Here is a 20,333-nt window from a genome sequence, read left to right as displayed (position 1 = left end):
TCCCTTTAAAAATATTGAGAAAAACATGGAAAAGATGAGAGGGAAAATTGCTTAAAACCCTTTGACCTAATGTGGGCTCATTCCTGTGGAACAGAATATTCAAAGTTTGGCACCGCCTGTTTACCACAGTGTTTCCTTCTGCAGAAGGCACTAAGTACTGGCTCACAATACACTTTTTAGGAAGTCGTACATACTATTGTTAATTGGCACAGCCTCTTAGCACAGTTTTTAAGTTCAACTACAATAAGTGGATATAGCAGCAATAATGAACACTTCTACACAAATGCCACCAACATAAACATGGGAGAATGCCTACAGATACATACAAAAATCTCAACAGTGACATCACTCAACTATACACAATGCATAGAAATTGCAATAGTTTATAGCAATAATTAAAAAAATATGACTTATTAAAGAAAATATTTAGTAAGTACTATTTTAAAAGTCAGATTATAACTATAGGGTGGTTCAATTGGGAAAAAAAATCCAGTTAGATAAAGTAAATCTTGGTGTGATACTGAGACATTGAATATCAGCAATGTTTCTGTCATTTCATGTACCACAAATCATTAACTAGAAATTCTAATGTGAACAAGTGACTGGCCCCCTGAAGTTTTCTAGAGGAACTATGCTAAGGAACCTAATTTGCAAAATTTAAGACTTAGAGAAAGGAAAGAAGAAAAACAACAAAAAATAAAATGTGAAGATGATTAAGATTTAACTTTGCTGGTGATTCCCTGGCTCTACTTACAAATGACCTAACAAACTAGGCTAATTGCCTTTTTTTGGGGGGGTGGGCAGGGCAATGAGGGTTAAGTGACTTGCCCAAGGTCACACAGCTAGTGTTAAGTGTCTGAGGCCGAATTTGAACTCACTTTGATTTGAACTCTTCCTGAATCCAGGGCCAGTGTTTTATCCACTTCGCCATCTAGCTGCCCCTAGGCTAATTGCTTTTTATTTTCATTTATTTATTTATTTATTTAGGCTGGGCAATGGGGGTTAAGTGACTTGCCCAAGGTCACACAGCTAGTAAGTGTCAAGTGCCTGAGGCCAGATTTGAACTCAGATACTCCTGAATCCAGGGCTGGTGCTTTATCCACTGTGCCATCTAGCTGCCCCGGCTAATTGCTTTTTAAAGCTCAAAGTTAAATGAAACAGTAATATAAAATATAATTTCTAATTCCAGGGTAAAAAAAAAGAACATGAAAAGCTTCATACAACACAACTGGGCCAGTTAAAGTTTTTTTGATGGAAAAAATAAAGAAAAAAATTAATCATTATTCCTCAACCATGAACTGGCAAAGTGTTGTCTGTGAGATGGAAATCTAAGTAAATTCCTGTATTTAAGCTTGATTACAGGTCATGAATATGAGGTTTATGAAAGGGAAACAAACATTTTCCATCTTTGAGTTCGTTTTACTATGGGTCTCTCTTAACATCAGTTCATATTCTTTATTTTTTTTTCCTTCTCCCTGTTGATTCAGCTTAACAGTTTTCCAATTATGGAAACAAGGGTTGAAAAAGGCTTGAGAAAATGACCTCAGATTCCAAGTATGACGAAAGCAAAATGCATACAAAACCATCATCAGTATAACAAAGGTCACTGTAGAAAGTTATGACGACCTAAAATACAGTTTGTAGCTGGATACTGGGAATACCCCATTAATTTCTGAAGTTGATGGTTTTCAGCAGTAGGCTCTCAGGCTCATGAAAAAGCTCCTCTTAAATTTCCTCATCCATTACCAGGATTTATCCCGTTACCTGTGATTTCATGTTTGTGTTATGCCACTTGCCCTCCCAGCACTCGAGGCAATTCTCTGAGATTATAAATTGCAGAGAAGATGCTGACCTGTGTATTAGAGGAAGTGTCTCACCAGGATCTCCCTATACCAATAAAATCCCTGGCTCTGTCCCATCACTATCCCTATTTTGCTCTCTAGCCAAATCTGAGAGCTTGAAAAAAAGAGTATATTTTCCATAGTTGTCAAAAGTAAAAGTTGTTATAAATGTGACACAGAAGGATCGCATCTAGATAATGTGCCGTTAAGTGCCCATCCAACTTCAGAAGGATCCAAGATCAGTATAAAGTGAGAATTACACAATGTGAAAGTCCAACCTACAGAAACTGGTCCATTTGTAAACCAGTTGATGCAATCTGTTTAAGTAGATTTAGGGTTTAAAAAGCAATGAACGGGGGCAGCTAGGTGGCGCAGTGGATAGAGCACTGGCCCTGCAGTCAGGAGTACCTGAGTTCAGGTCCAGCCTCAGACACTTGACACTTACTAGCTGTGTTACCCTGGGCAAGTCACTTAACCCCAATTGCCTCACTAAAACAAAACAAAACAAAACAAAGCAATGAACTATGGGGATCTAGAAGGAGCAGTGAAGAAAGCACTGGCCCTGGATTCAGGAGGACCCGAGTTCAAATTTGACCTCAGACACTTGACACTTACTAGCTGTGCAAGTCACCTACTACCCTGGGCAAGTCACTTAACCCCAATTGCTTACCCTCCCCCCAGAAAAAAAGCCATGAACTAGACTTGTAAAAATAGTTTTTATTGAATAATAATGAGAAAATAAACAAGTTTGTTGAATTTTTAAAATTTAGAGCATGTCAAAAGACTCGGGATTACATTTCTAAAATTTCTCAATAGTTTTTTTAAAATTCATTAAAAACATTTAAAAATTAAATTAGAAAAATAGATTGAATGAAGTTTTTCTCTACTCTTGGGCAGGTCTCACAAACTTATCTGCAGCTGGACTAAATCTGAAGAAATCATTTTTTCCTTCTTTTCTTATAGATGAAATCTACATGGATAGTAGTTATTCAAGGTATCTGCTTTAAAATTCTGTCTTTTTTAACTTTTTTCTTTTTCTGCAGCACAGCTAATGTGGAAATGTTTTGCATAACCTTGTAAATGTAGTGGGTATCATATTTCTTACCTTCTCATTGGTGGGGAAAGGGGGGAGGGAGAAAATTTGTAACCAAATTAAAAAAAAATGTATTTTATGTCAATAGTAGCATACCATGGTGGGGACAGGAAGTTTTTTTCTTAAAAACTATGATTCTATCTTTGCAAAGAACTTTTTGCAAGTCATTTTGCCATTTTTGTCATAAGGAATAATGAAATCCAACTTAAGCAGCCAATGAAACCTGATATTTAAATCCATATTCATATATACCCAGAGAGAGGGTGTATAAAAACAACAGAATAATACTAACAGGAGAGGGGTATGAGAAATACCCCCTCTCTCTACACTGGAAATCTATTTGCTTTTCATCTAATAAGGGGCATTTTCTTTTTTCTTACCAGAGAGATCACATCTCCGCCTTTGTAGACCTATACAAGATCAAGGCAAGAGGAAAACCCTGTAACAAGAGGGCTTGAGGGACAAGATAATAGCTGAGTAGACACCCTCCCCCCTCCCCCCTTCCCCTATGGAAGCAGTCATGACTATAATGCTCAGAAATTTCCTCTCTTCTAGGGAAGGTTATCCTTTCAATCAGGGCCTAAATGAAATATGTTTAACATTTGAGGCAAGTTTGGAAGAAATAAATAAGCATATGGTTTTGTTTGGTTGTTAATTGTTTTTAAAGGGAATCTAGGTCTCCTTTGGGACCCTCTGAAGACAGAGCGGGGGAAAAGCATAAGTAACCAACAAAGATCTAAGACTCATTTGAAAGTTAATTCACCAAAATCAAATTATAGACTCATTTGGGGGTAAAGAAAAAAATAAACAAACAAAAATGAAATATACAGGGTATCCCAAAAGTCTTAAGGCAGTTCTAACTTCTTACAACTGCCCTAAGACCTTTGGGGTGCTCTATATAGTTACTTATACACAAACACACTGATATATAGAGGGATGTGTGTGTACCTAAGTCCTCTTTAAAAAGTGCTTGGGAACCACAAAATCCTCTTTCGTCCAGAGAAGCAGTGTGGTGCAATAGAAACAGTGCTGGAATTAGAGTCCGAAAGCCTGGGTTATGACCTACTTGGTCAGCTATGAGACCTCGAGCAGTTTCTTCATCTGAAAAGGACATGGACCAGTAGGCCTATAACATCTCTTGAAGCTCTAGGTTTATACTCCTCCATGACCTTACTAGATACATTGCTTCAAACAGAACATGGAGTCACTGGCTCAAAACGTGAATTAAGTTCAGGATAAAATAAATAAAAAATTTAAAAAGCGAATCAAAGGGCAATTTGGCTACTAACTGGTAAACTAGTGTATCTTACCCCTCCCCTCAAAATTTGAAAAGCAGGACATTCACCAGCATGTATTTCTTTCTCTTTTTTTTGAGGCAATTGGGTTAAAGTGACTTGCTCAGTGAGTATCTGAGGCCCAATTTGAACCCAGGTCCTCCTGACGCTAGGGCTGGTGCTCTATGCACTCTGCTACCTAACTGCCCCCCTCAGTAGTAGGTATTTCTGATAGAGGTACCTCCCCCCTGCTCCAGTTTCTACTAATCCTATGACAAGTTCTCTCTCATTTCTCTAAAAGCCTCCACTATCACTTGAGAATGAGATTATAGCAACTTTGGTTTGCTAACAAATTGGACAAGTCATCTGAAGGTATTAGATCTAGAATCAGGGGATCAATGATCTGGAGACTACCATATTAAAGAATGCTGCCAATTTCACTACTTTAGGCACCTCTCTATGGCATTAGAAATGAGGGCATTTTTCTCTTGCCTCATCCATTGACTTCCTAGCAGTCCACTCTCCGAAAAGGATAGATAGCAATATTTGTATGTCTTTAGGGTGTGATGAATGCATGTACATAAAAGAGAAGGTGGTGACACAATTTCTAGATATGAAAGAAATAATAAGACACCGTTTCTCCCCCCCCAAAGTGGTTTAATTATGTATTTCTTAGTTTGCTTATCATGTGTATGATTTATTCATAGGAATAAGAGTAAAAGGAGGCCAAATTCCTGGCTTAGGCAGTAGTATCATAGTGTCTTCTGCAAATGAACAAATTATACAATGAATTTTTAATGAGTTAATGTGAATAAACAATGTCAAATTAGATAAAACACTTTGTTTTGGCATATGTGGTTCTACATTCTTCTCTCAAATACAAATTAACCATTGTAACTCTTTGAGGGCAGGAACACTGTCTTAGTCTTTCTTCTTTGAATACCTCACTGAGTTTAGGAATGTTCAATAAATGTTTTGCTGATTTAATTTAATTTGATTTCATAACTTTATCTTGGAGAAGCAGCATGAGAGGACGGAGGCAACAAAGTGGCACAATGGATAGGGCACTGGGCATGGAATCAGGAAGACCTTAGTTCAAATGGGGTCTTAGACACTTACTAGCTATGTGACCCTGAGCAAATCACTTGACCCTGTCTGCCTTAGTTTCTTCATCTGTAAAATGGGGATAATAATGGCACCTCCTTTCTGGAGTTGTTGTGAGGGTGAAATGAGATAATATATACAAAATCCTTTGAAAAAACCTTAAAGCACTATATAAATCCAAGCTATTATTCATGTTTTCTGAGTAAGGGATATTTGGGTTTGACACCTGCCTCTGCTAGTTAACAGCCATGTGACCAAGGGCAAATAAATCACTTAACTTCTTAATGATTCTAGGAATTGTCTAAGAAGATGGACATTGCAGACAAACTGCCAATCAGCATGGATGGGCAGATGAAAATATCGGCTTGGGCTTTTCTCCTCACTTCCCCATCCCCCCAAAATAGGAAAGGGAAAAAACTTCATCTCTGTATGTAATTTAATCGTATTACACCTATAGGCTAAATAACATTACAGTCTATGTCAGAATAGTCTATGGGAATTTTGGCTAACACATGAATTCCTCAAAATATAACTGACCTGATCTTTACTGGGATTTCATCAGATTTCTCTTAAACAGACTACATGGTAATATCAAGAAAACTAGCCCCAATTGGTAATCTCCTCTAAATCAATTTAATTCACAAGTATTTGAATTAGAATACTTATGGCTCCTGCAATTGAATAGCTGCAAAACCGCATGCTATCGCCTTTCCTCATTATCCCCCTTTGCTAAGAAAGTTACAGGAATGGATGGATAAAGTACAGTAAATTTAGCATTCCCCTATTCTATGGGAAAATGGATAATGTAGCATTAAATGAGATTTATTTCACAGTTCTAGAGAATGCGGAGAAACTGAATTTCTTACCTAACGTGGGCTGTAACACTGTTTTTCAACCTAAGCCCTACAAGAATGATACTATAAAGATATGACTATTTTTCTTTAGGTATTTGGAATCTGAAATGCCAGTTATTTGGGGTAATGGGCTTAAGTGCTTTCCCATAAGATCTCTATCATGGTCTATAATTGGTCATTTGGACAACTTTGACCTGGGGGAAGTAACAGCTGAACAAGAATTGAACTGGACACTGACATCATTTGGTAATGAGTATAGTAAGCACACCATCAGCACACAGAATAATGGAATAGTACTTTACTTCATGAATTATTTGGATACCTGGAATATGGAAAAAAATCATCACCTTTCTTCATGTTAAATGAAGGTAAATGTGGATACCTGAAGTAGGGCCTTGTTGAGATGCTAAATGTAATTATTCACATGGATACTTCTCCAGAGAATTCTCCATATGGTGATCAAAATAGCAAAGAAAAATATAAAAATAAATCTATGTAAAAAGGGCCCATTTAAAAAATTGTCAAAGCAAAGCAACATAAATCTTCACTATTTCATATTAATAGTAGCAACAAATTCTATTTTTGAGAGTCTAGCTCAGATATGATTTTACACATTAAAGCAACAATACACACAAGTGTTCATTCATAACAATACATAAACTATTGGCATTTTAGATAAACTAGTGTATCATGTACCTTATAACATGATTACCAAAGGCAATATAGAAAATCTTAAGATTTGGAAGGGACCTTAAAGGTGCATCTATTACAAGTCCCTCCTTATAGTAGATTAATAAGGAATCCATTCTATGATTTCCCCGATCATCTAAGCTCTACTTAAACTCAGGAGGTGATCTACTTCATTTTTAAACAGTTTTAAATTCCATGAAGTTCCTTCACTGCCAAAAAACCCAACTGATTTCCAATAATTCTTAAGAGTTTGGTTATTCGCATGAAAAAAAAATTAAGCAACTCTCCAAAATAAGATTCAACATAATTCAGTCTGGTTTGTTTAATTCAACTCCTTTCAAAGTCATATCCTGAATTCAAAAGCATGAGCATTCCAATCTGAAACATAAATAGGGAGTCAAAGAACCAAATTAGACATTTACAGATTTCTCAGGACATACACAGAACACAAAAAGACCCTTCTCATTCTCAAATGCAATGGTTTTTTTTTAAATCTACACACTGGAATCCATGTGCTCAGATTCTTCAATACAAAGTCCTTCAAAAAACATAAGATGAAAGTATTAGAATTAAACATATGGCTATTCCATTCAAATACTTGCAGATGTGTATACAGAACATTACATAGTCAAATAAAAGTAGGTCCCTCTATTTGTGCCAATGTAAAACTGGTATTCATGTGAGTAAATACAGAGCATACCTCTTTACTTTCTGATCTGAGAATGTAAACTTTGTAAGCACATAGCTTTAGGTTCACTGTTTGTACCATGGGATTGTTGGATATGTTTTAGTAGAGATCACCATCTCTCATGATACTACAGAAAGCCCATTTCTTTATGGGTAGAACAACCTTTCAAATAAAAGACTATGGAAGACATGAGTGTAGAAAAAAATTTAGTATTTGGAATGGTCATCTTTTTGTGGGAACACTTAACAGTCTTTCCTGTGCTAATTTTTCAGGAACACAGAGGATAAGCCTGGTATTTGGTTTTATGTGAATCTTCTTTAAATTGGCTTTAAGAAAGTTGGATAGTAGAGCTAAGTAGCAAATCCACTACATAAAAAAGCCTTGTGTGATAAATCTAATTTAGTTAAGGCATACATGGTTGTTGATGGTTATTGACCATACCTCTGCCAAGGAACAGTGTTCTTTAAAAATGATTTAAATTACAAATCTTCTGAACTGTATCTTTAATTTCTTAAGAGATGAAACTTTATAATGTAAGGGGTTGTTTCTATAGTATTAGTTAGGCTAGAAACCTCAAGTAATAGGAAATAAGCTTTGTCCAGGACTGAAGAACTTATAATTAAATTGTGTCCCTCCCAAACGCCTTTGCTAGAAAGGAGACAGTGTTCCCACTTAATGTGACTTCACTAATACCATTTGAGGGGTTTCTTTATAGTCATCTTCAGTAAAAAAGTGATGCTTTAAATTGAAGTTTTGATACAATTGAACAAATTTAAAACATCACAAGATAAGCCAGGATGGATTTTTTTTTTGGTTTGATTCATTTAGCACCTCAACAAACATCATATATAGGACTTTTCTTGCAATGCATCTGGGTTTGTCATTTGCAAGATTTATTTATTCATCAGGATAAACATAACATGCCACAAAAACCACAACATGAACCCACATGAGATGTTTATGCTAAATCAACATTGTGACCATGCAAATATAAATTCATGATTACATGAGTTTTTAAGTGTTTTCATAGACGTATTTCCTTTTATTTTAGAGGTAACCCATTTAAAATGGATTGGTCTTGAACAAACTGTGATTTATGAATGCAGAGAAATATTATTGTGTAGTAAGAAATGACAAATATTAGGAAATAAGAACCATGGGAAGGTTTGTATGAACTGATGCAGAATGAAATAAGCAGGATGAGAACAATATACACAGTGATTGCAACAATATAAATGAAAAGATCACTAAAAGGAAGTGGAATAAGGCAAAAGCCAACAATGTTCCTGGAGAATACACAAAGAAACATATCTCCTTGCTCTGGGCAAAGATGTGGGGGACTATGAGTATAGAATCTTGCATACATTTTCAGATATGGTCACTTAATCAGGTTTTTTTGGAGGGGGTGGTCTAATTTTTTCATTATGATAGTTTATTTTCCAGGGATGAGGAGTGGGCCTTGGAGGGAGATATCTACAAATGATGGTGATATAAAAACAAAAGGCACCTATAAGACTTCCGAAAGGAAGGGGCAATTCTTATGGATAACAGAGACAAAAATACAACAGATGAGTTTGGTGAAAGTCATCAGAAGAGGGAAACTGTGGTTCAGAATGAACAGAAATACCGATGGCCATGAGGAGGCGGGGCATAACATTAAAAATATTACCCACCATCACCACTGAACCTCAGTCCTTCCTTATAAGTTTAATGCAACTATGTTGCTATCTCTGGAGAATCTGTCACCATTTTTTGCCCCCAAACACTGGAAGGTGTATCTACACAGAGTAACACAGTACAATATATCAGTGCTCACTAATTAAAGCAAAAGCTGATCTCTGTAAAGCCTTTTCTACCTTCTTCTCAAAACCCCTTAAAGAAATGGCCAAAAATACCATTATAAAAAAAATAGAAAGCCAAACAATGCCAATGCCCGACTTGCCATTCTAGCTGCCTGTAAGGAAGGACATGCATGACACCATATAAGGCAAGTCCATGAGTTAGTGCTACAGAGAAAAACCAAAAAGGGGCTTTTGCCACAGGGATCCTTAATTATTATGATCGATTCTGGCTAAGAAACATAAAGGAAAGCAAAGACAAGGACCTGTCCCTTAGAATTACACTAAATAGATACAGAAAATACCAATAAGCTCTATATAACAAATATCAGTTATAAGGTTGTCTTGAAGAACAGACATTTCTCCACTAGGGAAATGCCCAAGACAGCTGCCAAGGTGAGCTAGCTTTGGGAGTCTAACATTGCTACATCTGCTAAGCTACAGTGTCATACTGAGAAAATGGCTTTGTGTTTTTGGTTTCTCATTTTTAAATGCTACTCCGGGTTGGGATTTCTCTACGTTCATTTGGCTTTAAAGAATCTTACATATTCTGACTTGGTCTAATCACAAGTTTCAAAAGTCAAAATGTGTAATCCTTGGAAAGCTAAGAAAGAATGGTACATTTTCTTGTTAACCTGGAATTTGCACTTCTATATTCACAAGCTACTCTTGATAAAGAATGTTCTCACATTTAATATGGAAGAAATTTATTTAAGAAGCTGCTTTAAATTAAAATATGTCTGGTAATAAAAATGATACAACCTGAAGAGTTTTAGTTGTCAATTATCCTTCTATTTCAACTAGGTGGTCAGGTGAAGTGGATGGAAATCAAAGGGAGCATTACAAAAACTTTAATAACCGGACAGTGGTTGTAGGGAGGTGTTGAGGATTTTCACTTGCAAGAGGACAATATCTTATTGCCCATGTTAATCTCCTACACTTTAAATAGTCACCCTTCCCTTTCAACCACCCTCTACTGTAATTTTCCATACAGTCTGATTATGAAGAGTCTCAGTAGTTTTGTTACCTGGAAAAAATGCTAATTATAGGGCAATTGACACTGCATTCTCACAGGTTAGAAAGACCTGCCACTTGTAATTAACACTCACTTTACAACAGTAGAAATTAGTTGTATTAACAGTCTTTTTGTCGTGACATCTTTGCATATTGTTGAAAGCAATACTAAGTATTCCAAAATAAATCTCTTTATCACAGAAAAAAGAAGAGGTGCTAGTTAAAAATACTGGATTTTTCCTATAGAGCACAGGAGCCAAAATTCTGAATAGACTTAAAAAAAGAAAAGGATGAAAATACTTGGGCTGTTTCAAGTTTATAGCAATACCTTTTTCTTTTCTGGATGTGACTGAATACAAACAAGTGTAATGAAAACACTCATAGACAGTGTCATCTCCTGGTTAGGAATATAATTTAAAAGATAAGAAAACCATTGATTAAGTGAACAGAGAAGTCAAGCCCTTGTGGGGAGACACACTATTTCCATTGGCTAAGTTTAAAAAAAAAAACCCAACAGAATTCCTTTTCTATCTTGTGTTGCCTGAATATACTTTGCATGTGTAAAATCTACAGTTTAATAACTCACCCATAAGTAGTTTTCATTTTGTCCTAACCTATAAATACTATGTTAGTAATACTAAACTATCTCTATTGAATTATTTGTAAAAAGAAAAAATATATTATATATTTATATTTTTATAAAGTTAGTTAAGACTTGGGACAAGGGAATAGGAAGGGGAAGTCATGGACAATCACAGTCGATGTGTATTATTGGGCACAAAAAAAAATCAAGTCTGAACTCTCAGAATTGTCCTGCTTATTACGCCCCTGAAGTGATCAAGTGGTGTCTGAGGAAGAATCATATGAGGCAGAGACTATGAAATTGCCACTACTGGAATGGCTCGCCATGGACTGGGCGGCTTGCTGGCTTAAATTGTTACAGATCAGCACCAGCTGGTTGCTCTGTGCTTCGGAGAGAGTGCTGCAACTTTGATACACACTGAAGTTGGTTTTCCTGCCAGGGATGTTGCCTTTCTCACACATTGTTTTCACCATCTTGGCCAGCTTATTCTTGCCCAGTGCCTGGCAGTTGTACCAATGGAGTGCAGCCAGGTTTACTACAGGCTTGATGGATAAATAAAATGGGGCATCCTCATATCTCATTGCTGGGGGCCGCCGTTGGGCATACTCTTTGTAGTCCTGCACCGGGCAGGTCTGGGGAGCGTGCTGGGTGGCGTACACTCTAGAGTCGGTTCCTCCTCTCTTGGTCTTGGTGTTTAGGTCACCAGTGTCCTGGCCCATCCACTCCAAATATTCTAAGCCCGTCTCAGTTACCCGGAGCCGGATATCACCCCATTTCAAGGTAGATCCATGAAAGCCTGTACAGTGTCCAAAAGCTTTAGTATTATTGAGCCAGACAAGGTTAAGCAGCCCTTCAGGGTTATATCGGCTCAGCAACCCCCTTTTGCGTAGAATGAGCTCATCGGCAAAGGTGAGTTTCATGGATTTGTGTGGTTTGTTTCCTTTACCTTTGCACCGGAGCTCAATTTGCTTTTGTTTCAGGGCCTCTTGGGACCTCTTGAATTCTTTATCCCTCGTGATACTGTAGCCATACCTGTGCTCTTTGAGGTACCTCTCCAAACCGCACTGGTAATTAGCCAAGCTGTTTGGCTCATACTCTGAGCCATCTTTCTGCCTGGCATCGACAAAGAAAGAGGCAAGGTAGTCATCCAGTTCCTTGCAAGGAATGACATAAATTTCCCTGGTTTCGGAAGGATATTTAGAGATGAGGAACTCCCGGAAATTGCGAAGAGCAGTCTGCGTACTCCGGATAGTTTTTTCATTCTGTTCCCTGCTGAGATCAGCTGCTTTTTCATCCTGGTCTGCAACAAATATGAGGGAGGGGATGGGGGTGGGGGTGAGGGGGGAGAAGGAAAACGGAGAGAAGGGGGATAGAAAAGGTGATGGTGAGTTCAAACAATGTACTTGCAGCACTCGCAAATAAAATTTCCTTTTATAAATAAAAAAGAAAAGGAAAAAAAAAGAATCAATTTCACAAAGATCATTGGAAAGCGCTATTTACATACCTTTCTCACGTTTGAAAAGCCAACTTCAGTTTCACAAATGATGTACGAGAGTATGGCCAAAAATTAGCAAACTGAGCTTCTTATGTCACTGGCGCCCAGTTTAGTACATGGAGAGATTTGTGGAAAGTCTGAGATTAGAGGAAGTCTTTCTTCACTTTGTCACAAATGGGAATAAAAGAATTTATTTTTATTCCACTGCTGTGTGCAGGGGCCCCAATTAAAGGAGATAAACCCATTTCATTTGTGAAACCAGAGGTGGTACTGGTTCCATTTTTTTTGGTTAATTAAAGCAAATCTATTTTATTTCTTACTTTAAAAAATAAATACTAGAGAGTCACAATTTGAAACTCACTAAACAGATAAATTCATAGTAGTTAATCCATTCCTTGCTCTTTCAAACCAACAGAAAGATGTGTAGCTTATCAAGGGACCATATTTCAGTGTCAGGCAGGATTTATAAGCCATGGCAAAAATAATTCGTATTTCACCTTTAGAGGGTCATAAAGATAAACATCATAGACAACATAAAACTTCAATTAATGTTATTATCAAATTTCTATGTAAGAGGCAGTAAGGTATCATGACTTCATTAGGATTCTCTCTATTGATTTTCGAAGTTCCTATATAATTGCTATGTAACACTGATGGCAGTCAGTTCTGTAAAATATAGAAATCACCCATTCTATTTAGTCATTTCTGTGCCATGGTGCTTAAATGATTTAAATGTTTAAATTTTACTCTATATCTTTTTAGGGATTCTGAGAACCCAAACGTAATTTCACTGGAATGTAGTCTAAACCTCTGATTTCTGTGTCCAGGAGGGACACAATGCTGATCTGTACCTGTTCTGCAACCTAAAGTCAGTTTCCCAGGGCAGAATTGACTTGCCCAACACCACATGGACAGAATTTCAAAGGTGCAACTTGAACCTAGGTCTTCATGACTCTAGGATTAGCTCTCTACCACTATCTCCATCTTGATCTTTTAAAATAATTTCTTTAATTCAATTTAAAATATACACTGGCATAGAACAAAAATATTCTAACTAAAGTAGGCAGAATTTTCCCAAGATTAAGAAAATAAGAAAACACGCTATTATTATATGCAGATGCTATTAAGAAGAGACAAAGTAAAAATTGGAAATTGAAATATTCAAGAGAAAAACAGTACACTCTAATTGATTGGTGAGTGGTACATATTAAAATTATTTAAAAGATATTTAAAATGAAATTATTCAGGCAATAATTAGGGTAAATGTATGTTGTGGTATCTTATTTTGGGAAAATGTTATACTGGGCTAAAAGGTCATTATAAACTATGACAGTAAGAAGGCAAAGTGCTGCTGAAATAGCTATAATCTGAAAATACATTTTCTTAGAATTATATCATTTCAGAGTTAGAAGGGACTTCAGGGGTCATCCAGTGTAACCCACATATGAACAGAAAATAACTTTGACAAGTAATGGGAAATTTGCTATCTCTCAAAGCAGCAGAACCCTTAAGTAGACAGGTAAGAAGCTTTTCCTTATTTGGGACCAAAATCTGCCCTTTCTGCAACTTGTATTTATTATTCTTGGTTCTGCTTTCTGAGGCCAAGCAAATCAAACTAGTTCCTCTTAGGAATGGCAGCCCTTTAACATGTAAAGATTCTGGGAGCAGCTAGGTGGCACAGTGGATAAAGCACCGGTCCCGGACTCAGGAGGACCTGAGTTCAAATCTGGCCTCAGAAAATTGACACTTACTAGCTGTGTGACCCAGGGCAAGTCACTTAACCCTCATTGTCCTGCCAAAAAAATAAAAAATATAAAGATTATGATCCTCTCATAGAATAGTTTCTGGGCTCCTCATAATTTTGGGTTTTCTTCTATGGACAAACTCCTACTTATCAACATCCTTTCAAAAATGTAGTTCCTAAAGATGAACACAATGCTTCAGACTGAGGTAGGGGAGAGGGAGAGAAGGAAAGGAATAGATAAAGAGTAAAAGAATTTAGACTATTCATAATTAATGCTATAAATTTTAATTTTTAGAGAAGCAGTATGGTGTAGTACAGAGAAGGCAAACTCTTGTCCCATACAAGTCAGCTGAACAGGATTACAAAGTAATTGGGAAATGCTTAATAAAACAGAAGTACAGTACAACACAGATAATGTTAGCTTGTGGTTTTCTAAGTCAATATAAAACCTAGGGGGATCTGTTTCTACTTGAGTTTGAGGGAACTAGAGTAGCAGTACCTTCAGGAAGCTCTGGGTTCAAGCCCTGACCCTGCATTCTGTGTGAACAAGGACAACTCACTTAGTTGCTCAATGCTACAAGTGACTAAGTCTCTACTACTGTAAATTATTAGCAGGTTTCCATTTCCTGTTTTTGTAGAGAGTTTTGACATCAGGCACTCCTTTCACTGATGAAATCTGGAACCAAAAAAAAAAAAGGCGGAGGTGGGCACACATTGAACTGGGAGATCTCCAAAGTCCCTTTTAGCTCTGAATATATGATCCTATGATGGGGTATAGGACTCTGGGTGAGAGTTTCAGCTTTTTAGAGAGTAGAAGCTGGGCATACGGTGATGGATTGTTGCAGCACAGTTGAATGCTAGAGATTTTGTTGTTGAGAAAAGTGGCAACCTTGACTGATGACCAAGCTGGAGGTCAGAGGAGCTCATAGAGAAGGTTTAACAACAGGCAGGGAAGTAGCTGGGCAGGAGCTATAGTACCAAGTGGATGGCTCAACTGGCCAGACCATGCTCTCCTGTTATCTTTGGAAGACTTTCAGGGAGGGATTCTTAAGTGTGTGTGTGCGTGTGTGTTGGGGCCTCCTTTGGCTATTGGGTGATGTCTATGGATCCCTTCTCAGAATATTGTTTTTAAATGAATAAGATAAAATAGAGCAGCTTGGTGGTGCACTGGAGTCAGGAGGACCTGAATTCAAATTCAGTCTCAGACACTTACTAGCTGTGTGACCCTGGGAAAGTCACTTAACCTCTGTCTCAGTTTTTCCATCTGTAAAATGGGGATAATCAAATAAGATTGTAAATTGTAATTGTAAAGTGTTCAGCACAGTGCCCGACACATAGTAAGTGCTATATAAATATCAGTTTGTGTTATTATTGTTCTTGTTGTTATTATTACAAAGGAAACCAATTATATTGAAATCAAATTATCAAAAAGAAAGAGAAATATAGTTATCAAAATATTTCTTTGAAAATAAGTTCATAGATACCAGGCCAATTAACTTTGGGAAGGGGAAGGCTTCTTTTTCATATATTGAGACTAAGTAGAACTAGTTCTTCTATTGCTTTACAATTCATCATCTTTCCATAAGTCTTCAATTAATATATGTTGATTAATCTGTAACAACATTATCAGCATTGTCCTTATTGCTTCTAAGTCTTTTTTCCCCATTTCTTTTGTTTTCAGTTCTGAATCTCCTAAACATCAATTCTCCTTCCTTCAGCCTAGCTCTAAATTTAGCTAAGTCCAAATATATTATTTTTTAAAGAAATGAAACAATACAAAGATAATATTCATTTTCCCCTTGCCCAAATACAGGATTTCAGCCACTTTGTTTTGGGGAGAGTTATTTCTAAGAGTACAAGGAAGAAGGTGATATGAGACTTGTGAATTACTGCAACTTTCACGAGCTGGAGAGAATGAAAAAAAGTTAAAGGAAAAACTGCTTTTAAATCAAATCATTCTCCCCTCCCCCCATGAATAATGTGACCATGTTTGTGTTTTTTAAAAGGTGATTAAATATATGTTTAGACTGAAAAACAATTTCAAATAGTTATTTTAATATCATCTTGGCATTATAACCTGTAAATGGGTTAGAAATTTCTCAAATCCATTTGTTTACATGCCCAAGCCAAATGAATATAACTCTCAACAATTCCAGGAATATTGTATTCGAAAGAATAAGTTGCAATGTATCTTGGGGACACTTATCAGTAATGAATCAAAACTGCAGTAGCAAACTGAAAGAAGTACAGCCTCTTTTTTCAGCAGCTATATTGGCTCTTCACTCTTGGCATCATCAAAATGTTTTTGGCATGCAAAAAATCCATATATAAAGTGGGAAAGATTTTTTTGTCTGAATGAACCAGGCATATGGTTCAGCAAGCAAACCCAGGGAATCAAGCTGCCAATGCATAAACAAACTTGTGAAACTGACATTTGAAACTTGGAAATTGGTATTAAGAACACTGACATCCCAGATTAGCATCTTCAAGGGAGCAAGTAGTATAAAGAAAACTGAAACTGGATAGGATCCCAAAGGTCTAGAAGACAGAATGAAGCAGTTAGGGAAAGCAGCCAAGTAGTCATGAATATGACAAAGCTGTTCCAAGAAGACCCTGTTGCATCCAAGGCAGATGTTTTATGATTACAACTGGAGATTTTTTTTTTAATAGTGCAAGTACTTATCAGAGTAACTTTTTCCCTTGATTAGCTGCTTACAAAATGGTAAAACCACAGATCCTCAGTGTATGTTGGAATGGACAAATTTTCCAGTGCGTTCATGCTAGGAGCTGAAAACCTTTTTTCATAAATGCATCACTACTTCTGTCTCCCATGCAGAACATTTCCATTCACACCTGGCTCCACTGTACTCCAACTACTACATTGCTACTGCAGAGGCTATTTTCGTTGACTGCCATTAGATACATTGCTGCTATGAAGATGGATAAAGGTGAAAAAGAGTTGGAGAAATTCTCTACATAGCAGTAGCAAATGTGGATTTATCCATAAACTAAGACCCCTTTAGATAACCCTTCTGCTGAAATTGTTTTTTCCCCATTCTATAACCATTAATGTCATCAACTTATGCCGGAAATCTATAAAGGTAAAGAGTTTTTTATTCCAACCTTTATCACTCTAGTTAGTCCTGTGAATTTTCTGAAATACCCTTTTCCAGCATCTCACTGTCCTGCTAAAAACCTACAGTGTCTTTTCTTTTGGTTCTCAAGTCAAATGTAAACTTCAGGCTGACATTTAAGCCTTGACAGCCAAGGTCACACAGGTGATTCAATATCTATTTGTCAATACTTCGATACCACACCATGAGGACTACTATAATATTCTTCAGGTTGGCTGTCCTACCTCAAACCTGTCTCCTCTGGTGGCATGGTGGATAGGACAATGGACTTGGCATCAGGAAGACCAGAGTTCAAGCTCAGTCTCAGTTACTGACTCTGCATCAATCACTTAACCTCCCTCAGCATCAGACTCCTTATCTGCAAAATGGGGATAAAAAGCACCTACTTCTCAGGGTTGTTGTGAAGATATAAGATGATAATTGTAAAATGCTGTACCAACCTTCAAGCACTAGGTAAGTGACAGTCGACACCACCATCTTCACCATCAACACCACCACCACCACTACCACCATCATCCTTCCACTGAACCATTCTACACACTGCTTCCAGGTACCTCTTCCAAAAGGATGGCTCAGATCATGTCATCTGCTCAAAAAGCTCTGATGGCTTCTCCTTGCCTGCTGAACAGAATCCAGTTTTCTTAGTCCACTGTTAATCAAAACCTTCCATATAAGCTAATCCAATTGCCATATCCTCGATGCGGCTGTCACTTTTCCAGGTCTATGTCTTTGCACAAGCTGTTTCCTTAGCCTGGAATTCCTTCTTCAACCAATCTTTCTGCTTATGCAAATTCTCAAAGGCTCAGTTTGAATGTCACCTATTTCATGAAACCTCTGTTCTCCCCAACCAAGAGTAATGTCATCAATCACCTCCAAATGCCCTTGGGACTTTCAAGGTGCTCGGCACATTCTACTGTGTATTACAATTATTTGTACATGTCTTATTTCCTGTGTTAGATTATAAGATCTTTACAGGCAAAGACCACAATTATTTGTTTTTATATTTCCTGCATCACCCAGATTTGGAACTACATAGTAGATACACAGTAACCTTGTTGGATGGATAAATGAATTAATGATAACTAACATTGATATAGTGTTTACTATGTCCTAAGGCACTGTGCTATGTGCTTTATAACTATTATCTCATTGCAACCTCACAACAACCCTGGGAGGTAAATGCTATTATAACTCCAATTTTACAGATAAGGAAATTGAGGAAAAGAGAGGTTAAGTGACTTGTCCAGGGTCACAAAATTAAGTTAAGTGTCTGAGGCTGGATTTTAACTCAAATTGTCCTAACTCTAGGCCTAGAACTCTATCCACTGTATTACCTTGCTTCTCAGAATTAATGATTATCTTGGTTGCCTGTAATTTATGAGGCCTTAACAATCTTTGAGAGGCAATGTGGAATGATGGATAGAGTCAGCCTCAAAGCTAGGAAGTGCTGGCTCCCACCTACATTCAAATCCATGACAACTCACTTAACACATGTTATGTTATGTTATGTTACAGGCCATACTACAACTCTACATTGTAGAGAGACTGGTGCTGACCTGCACTGGGAGAGGGAGCTTCTTCATGAGGAATTCCCTATGCCATTGAAATCATAGGTCTAATCCCAAGATAGGGATTGGAGATATAATGATCTTTACTTTCTTGAACTTTGCATAACATTTGGAACCTCCCTTATATTCACAGTCTATTCCACACAAAATAGACTTAATATAAAAATAGACTTAATAATAGACATAAGCTTCTTGAGGGCAGGAACTATTTCATTTTTGTCTTTGCATCTCCATAGTAAGTACTTAAATATACAGTGAACTTGTTGAATTGGGTACTTATAGTATAGTTATAGTATTTTGGGGTTACATTCACCTACTAGATCATAAACTTGACTTGTACATATAGTAAGAATTTAATAAATAGGTGCTGAAGGGATGTTCATAGTATATTTAAACTCATGCTCATTTGTGTTTATTTCTGCAGTATCCAGAAACAAAATCTAAACCATCACATACTTTTTATAGTTTCACTAAAGTATCTCCTCTGGCAACAATACAACCACCTGCAAAATCGTCAAATGTTTTAGTTCTCAATTATCTTTCCCAATTAGAAGAATATTTATGTTTTGTTGAACAAACTATTGTTATGCCTTGTTATTTAGTCATTCAGTCATGTCTGACTCTTTGTGATCCTCTTGACCGTACTGTCCATGGGGTTTTCTTGGCAAAGATACCAGGGTGGTTTGCCATTTCCTTCTCCAGTGGATTGACGCCCCCAGAGGTTAAGTGACTTGCTCAGGGTCACACAGCTAGTAAGTGTCTGAGGCTAGATTTGAACTCAGGTCTTCCTAACAAAGGTCCACGACTCTATCCATTGAGCCACCCAAGCTGCCTCCTGTTATATCTCCCCCTTCCCCAAACCTATTCATAACTCTCACTGTGACTGCCCCCCTGACTCCCTCATCTCAGATTATACTTTCCTCCCTTCCTAAACTTTACCCAATTGTTAACCCATTCAACTCCATACTAGTCTCTCAAATTCCTCATCTTTTAGTCACTTGTCCTTTACTAAAATCCAACCCTGGATTGCTCCCAACTTCAAGTTATTATCCTGCATCTCTCCTCTTTTTCTCAAATACCTAGAAAAAAGCTGGTTATATTCATTGCTTCCACTTCCATCTCACTCACGCTTCAAGCTTTTATATTTTATTACTCAGCTGAAATGGTTCACTCCAAAGTTACCAATGATCACTTAACTGCCACATTTGATAGTCTTTTCTCTTTCTTCAGCCTTCCAGACTTCTCTTTTGCATTCGAAACAAATGACTAACTTCTTTTCCTGGATATTTTCTTCTCATTGTTTTTGTAAAACTGCTCTCTCCAGTTTTCAGCTCATCTTTTTCCAGAAATTGGAGTAAGTAGTTTTCCAGCATACTCTGGGAAGGAATTGCCAGGCATGGGACTGGAAGAGGG

The 20,333-nt window shown here is 37.2% G+C and overlaps 1 protein-coding gene across 1 annotated transcript in view; it reads right to left on the bottom strand.

The window, feature by feature from the left end:
- Window positions 1-5,440: 5,440 nt before the first annotated feature.
- The window catches only part of KIAA1958 (KIAA1958 ortholog), a 208,567-nt gene continuing 193,674 nt past the window's right edge, over window positions 5,441-20,333 (bottom strand). The window contains exon 4 of the mRNA XM_043978537.1: window positions 5,441-12,279. Coding sequence (XP_043834472.1) covers window positions 11,234-12,279 — 1,046 coding nt within the window. The 3' untranslated portion in view covers window positions 5,441-11,233. The remainder of the gene's footprint in view (window positions 12,280-20,333) is intronic.

The sequence above is a fragment of the Dromiciops gliroides genome, chromosome 1, assembly GCF_019393635.1.
Source record: "Dromiciops gliroides isolate mDroGli1 chromosome 1, mDroGli1.pri, whole genome shotgun sequence".
Lineage (NCBI taxonomy): Eukaryota > Metazoa > Chordata > Mammalia > Microbiotheria > Microbiotheriidae > Dromiciops > Dromiciops gliroides.
Note: the sequence above shows the minus strand (reverse complement) of the source record. Positions and strands in the feature narration are given on the sequence as shown.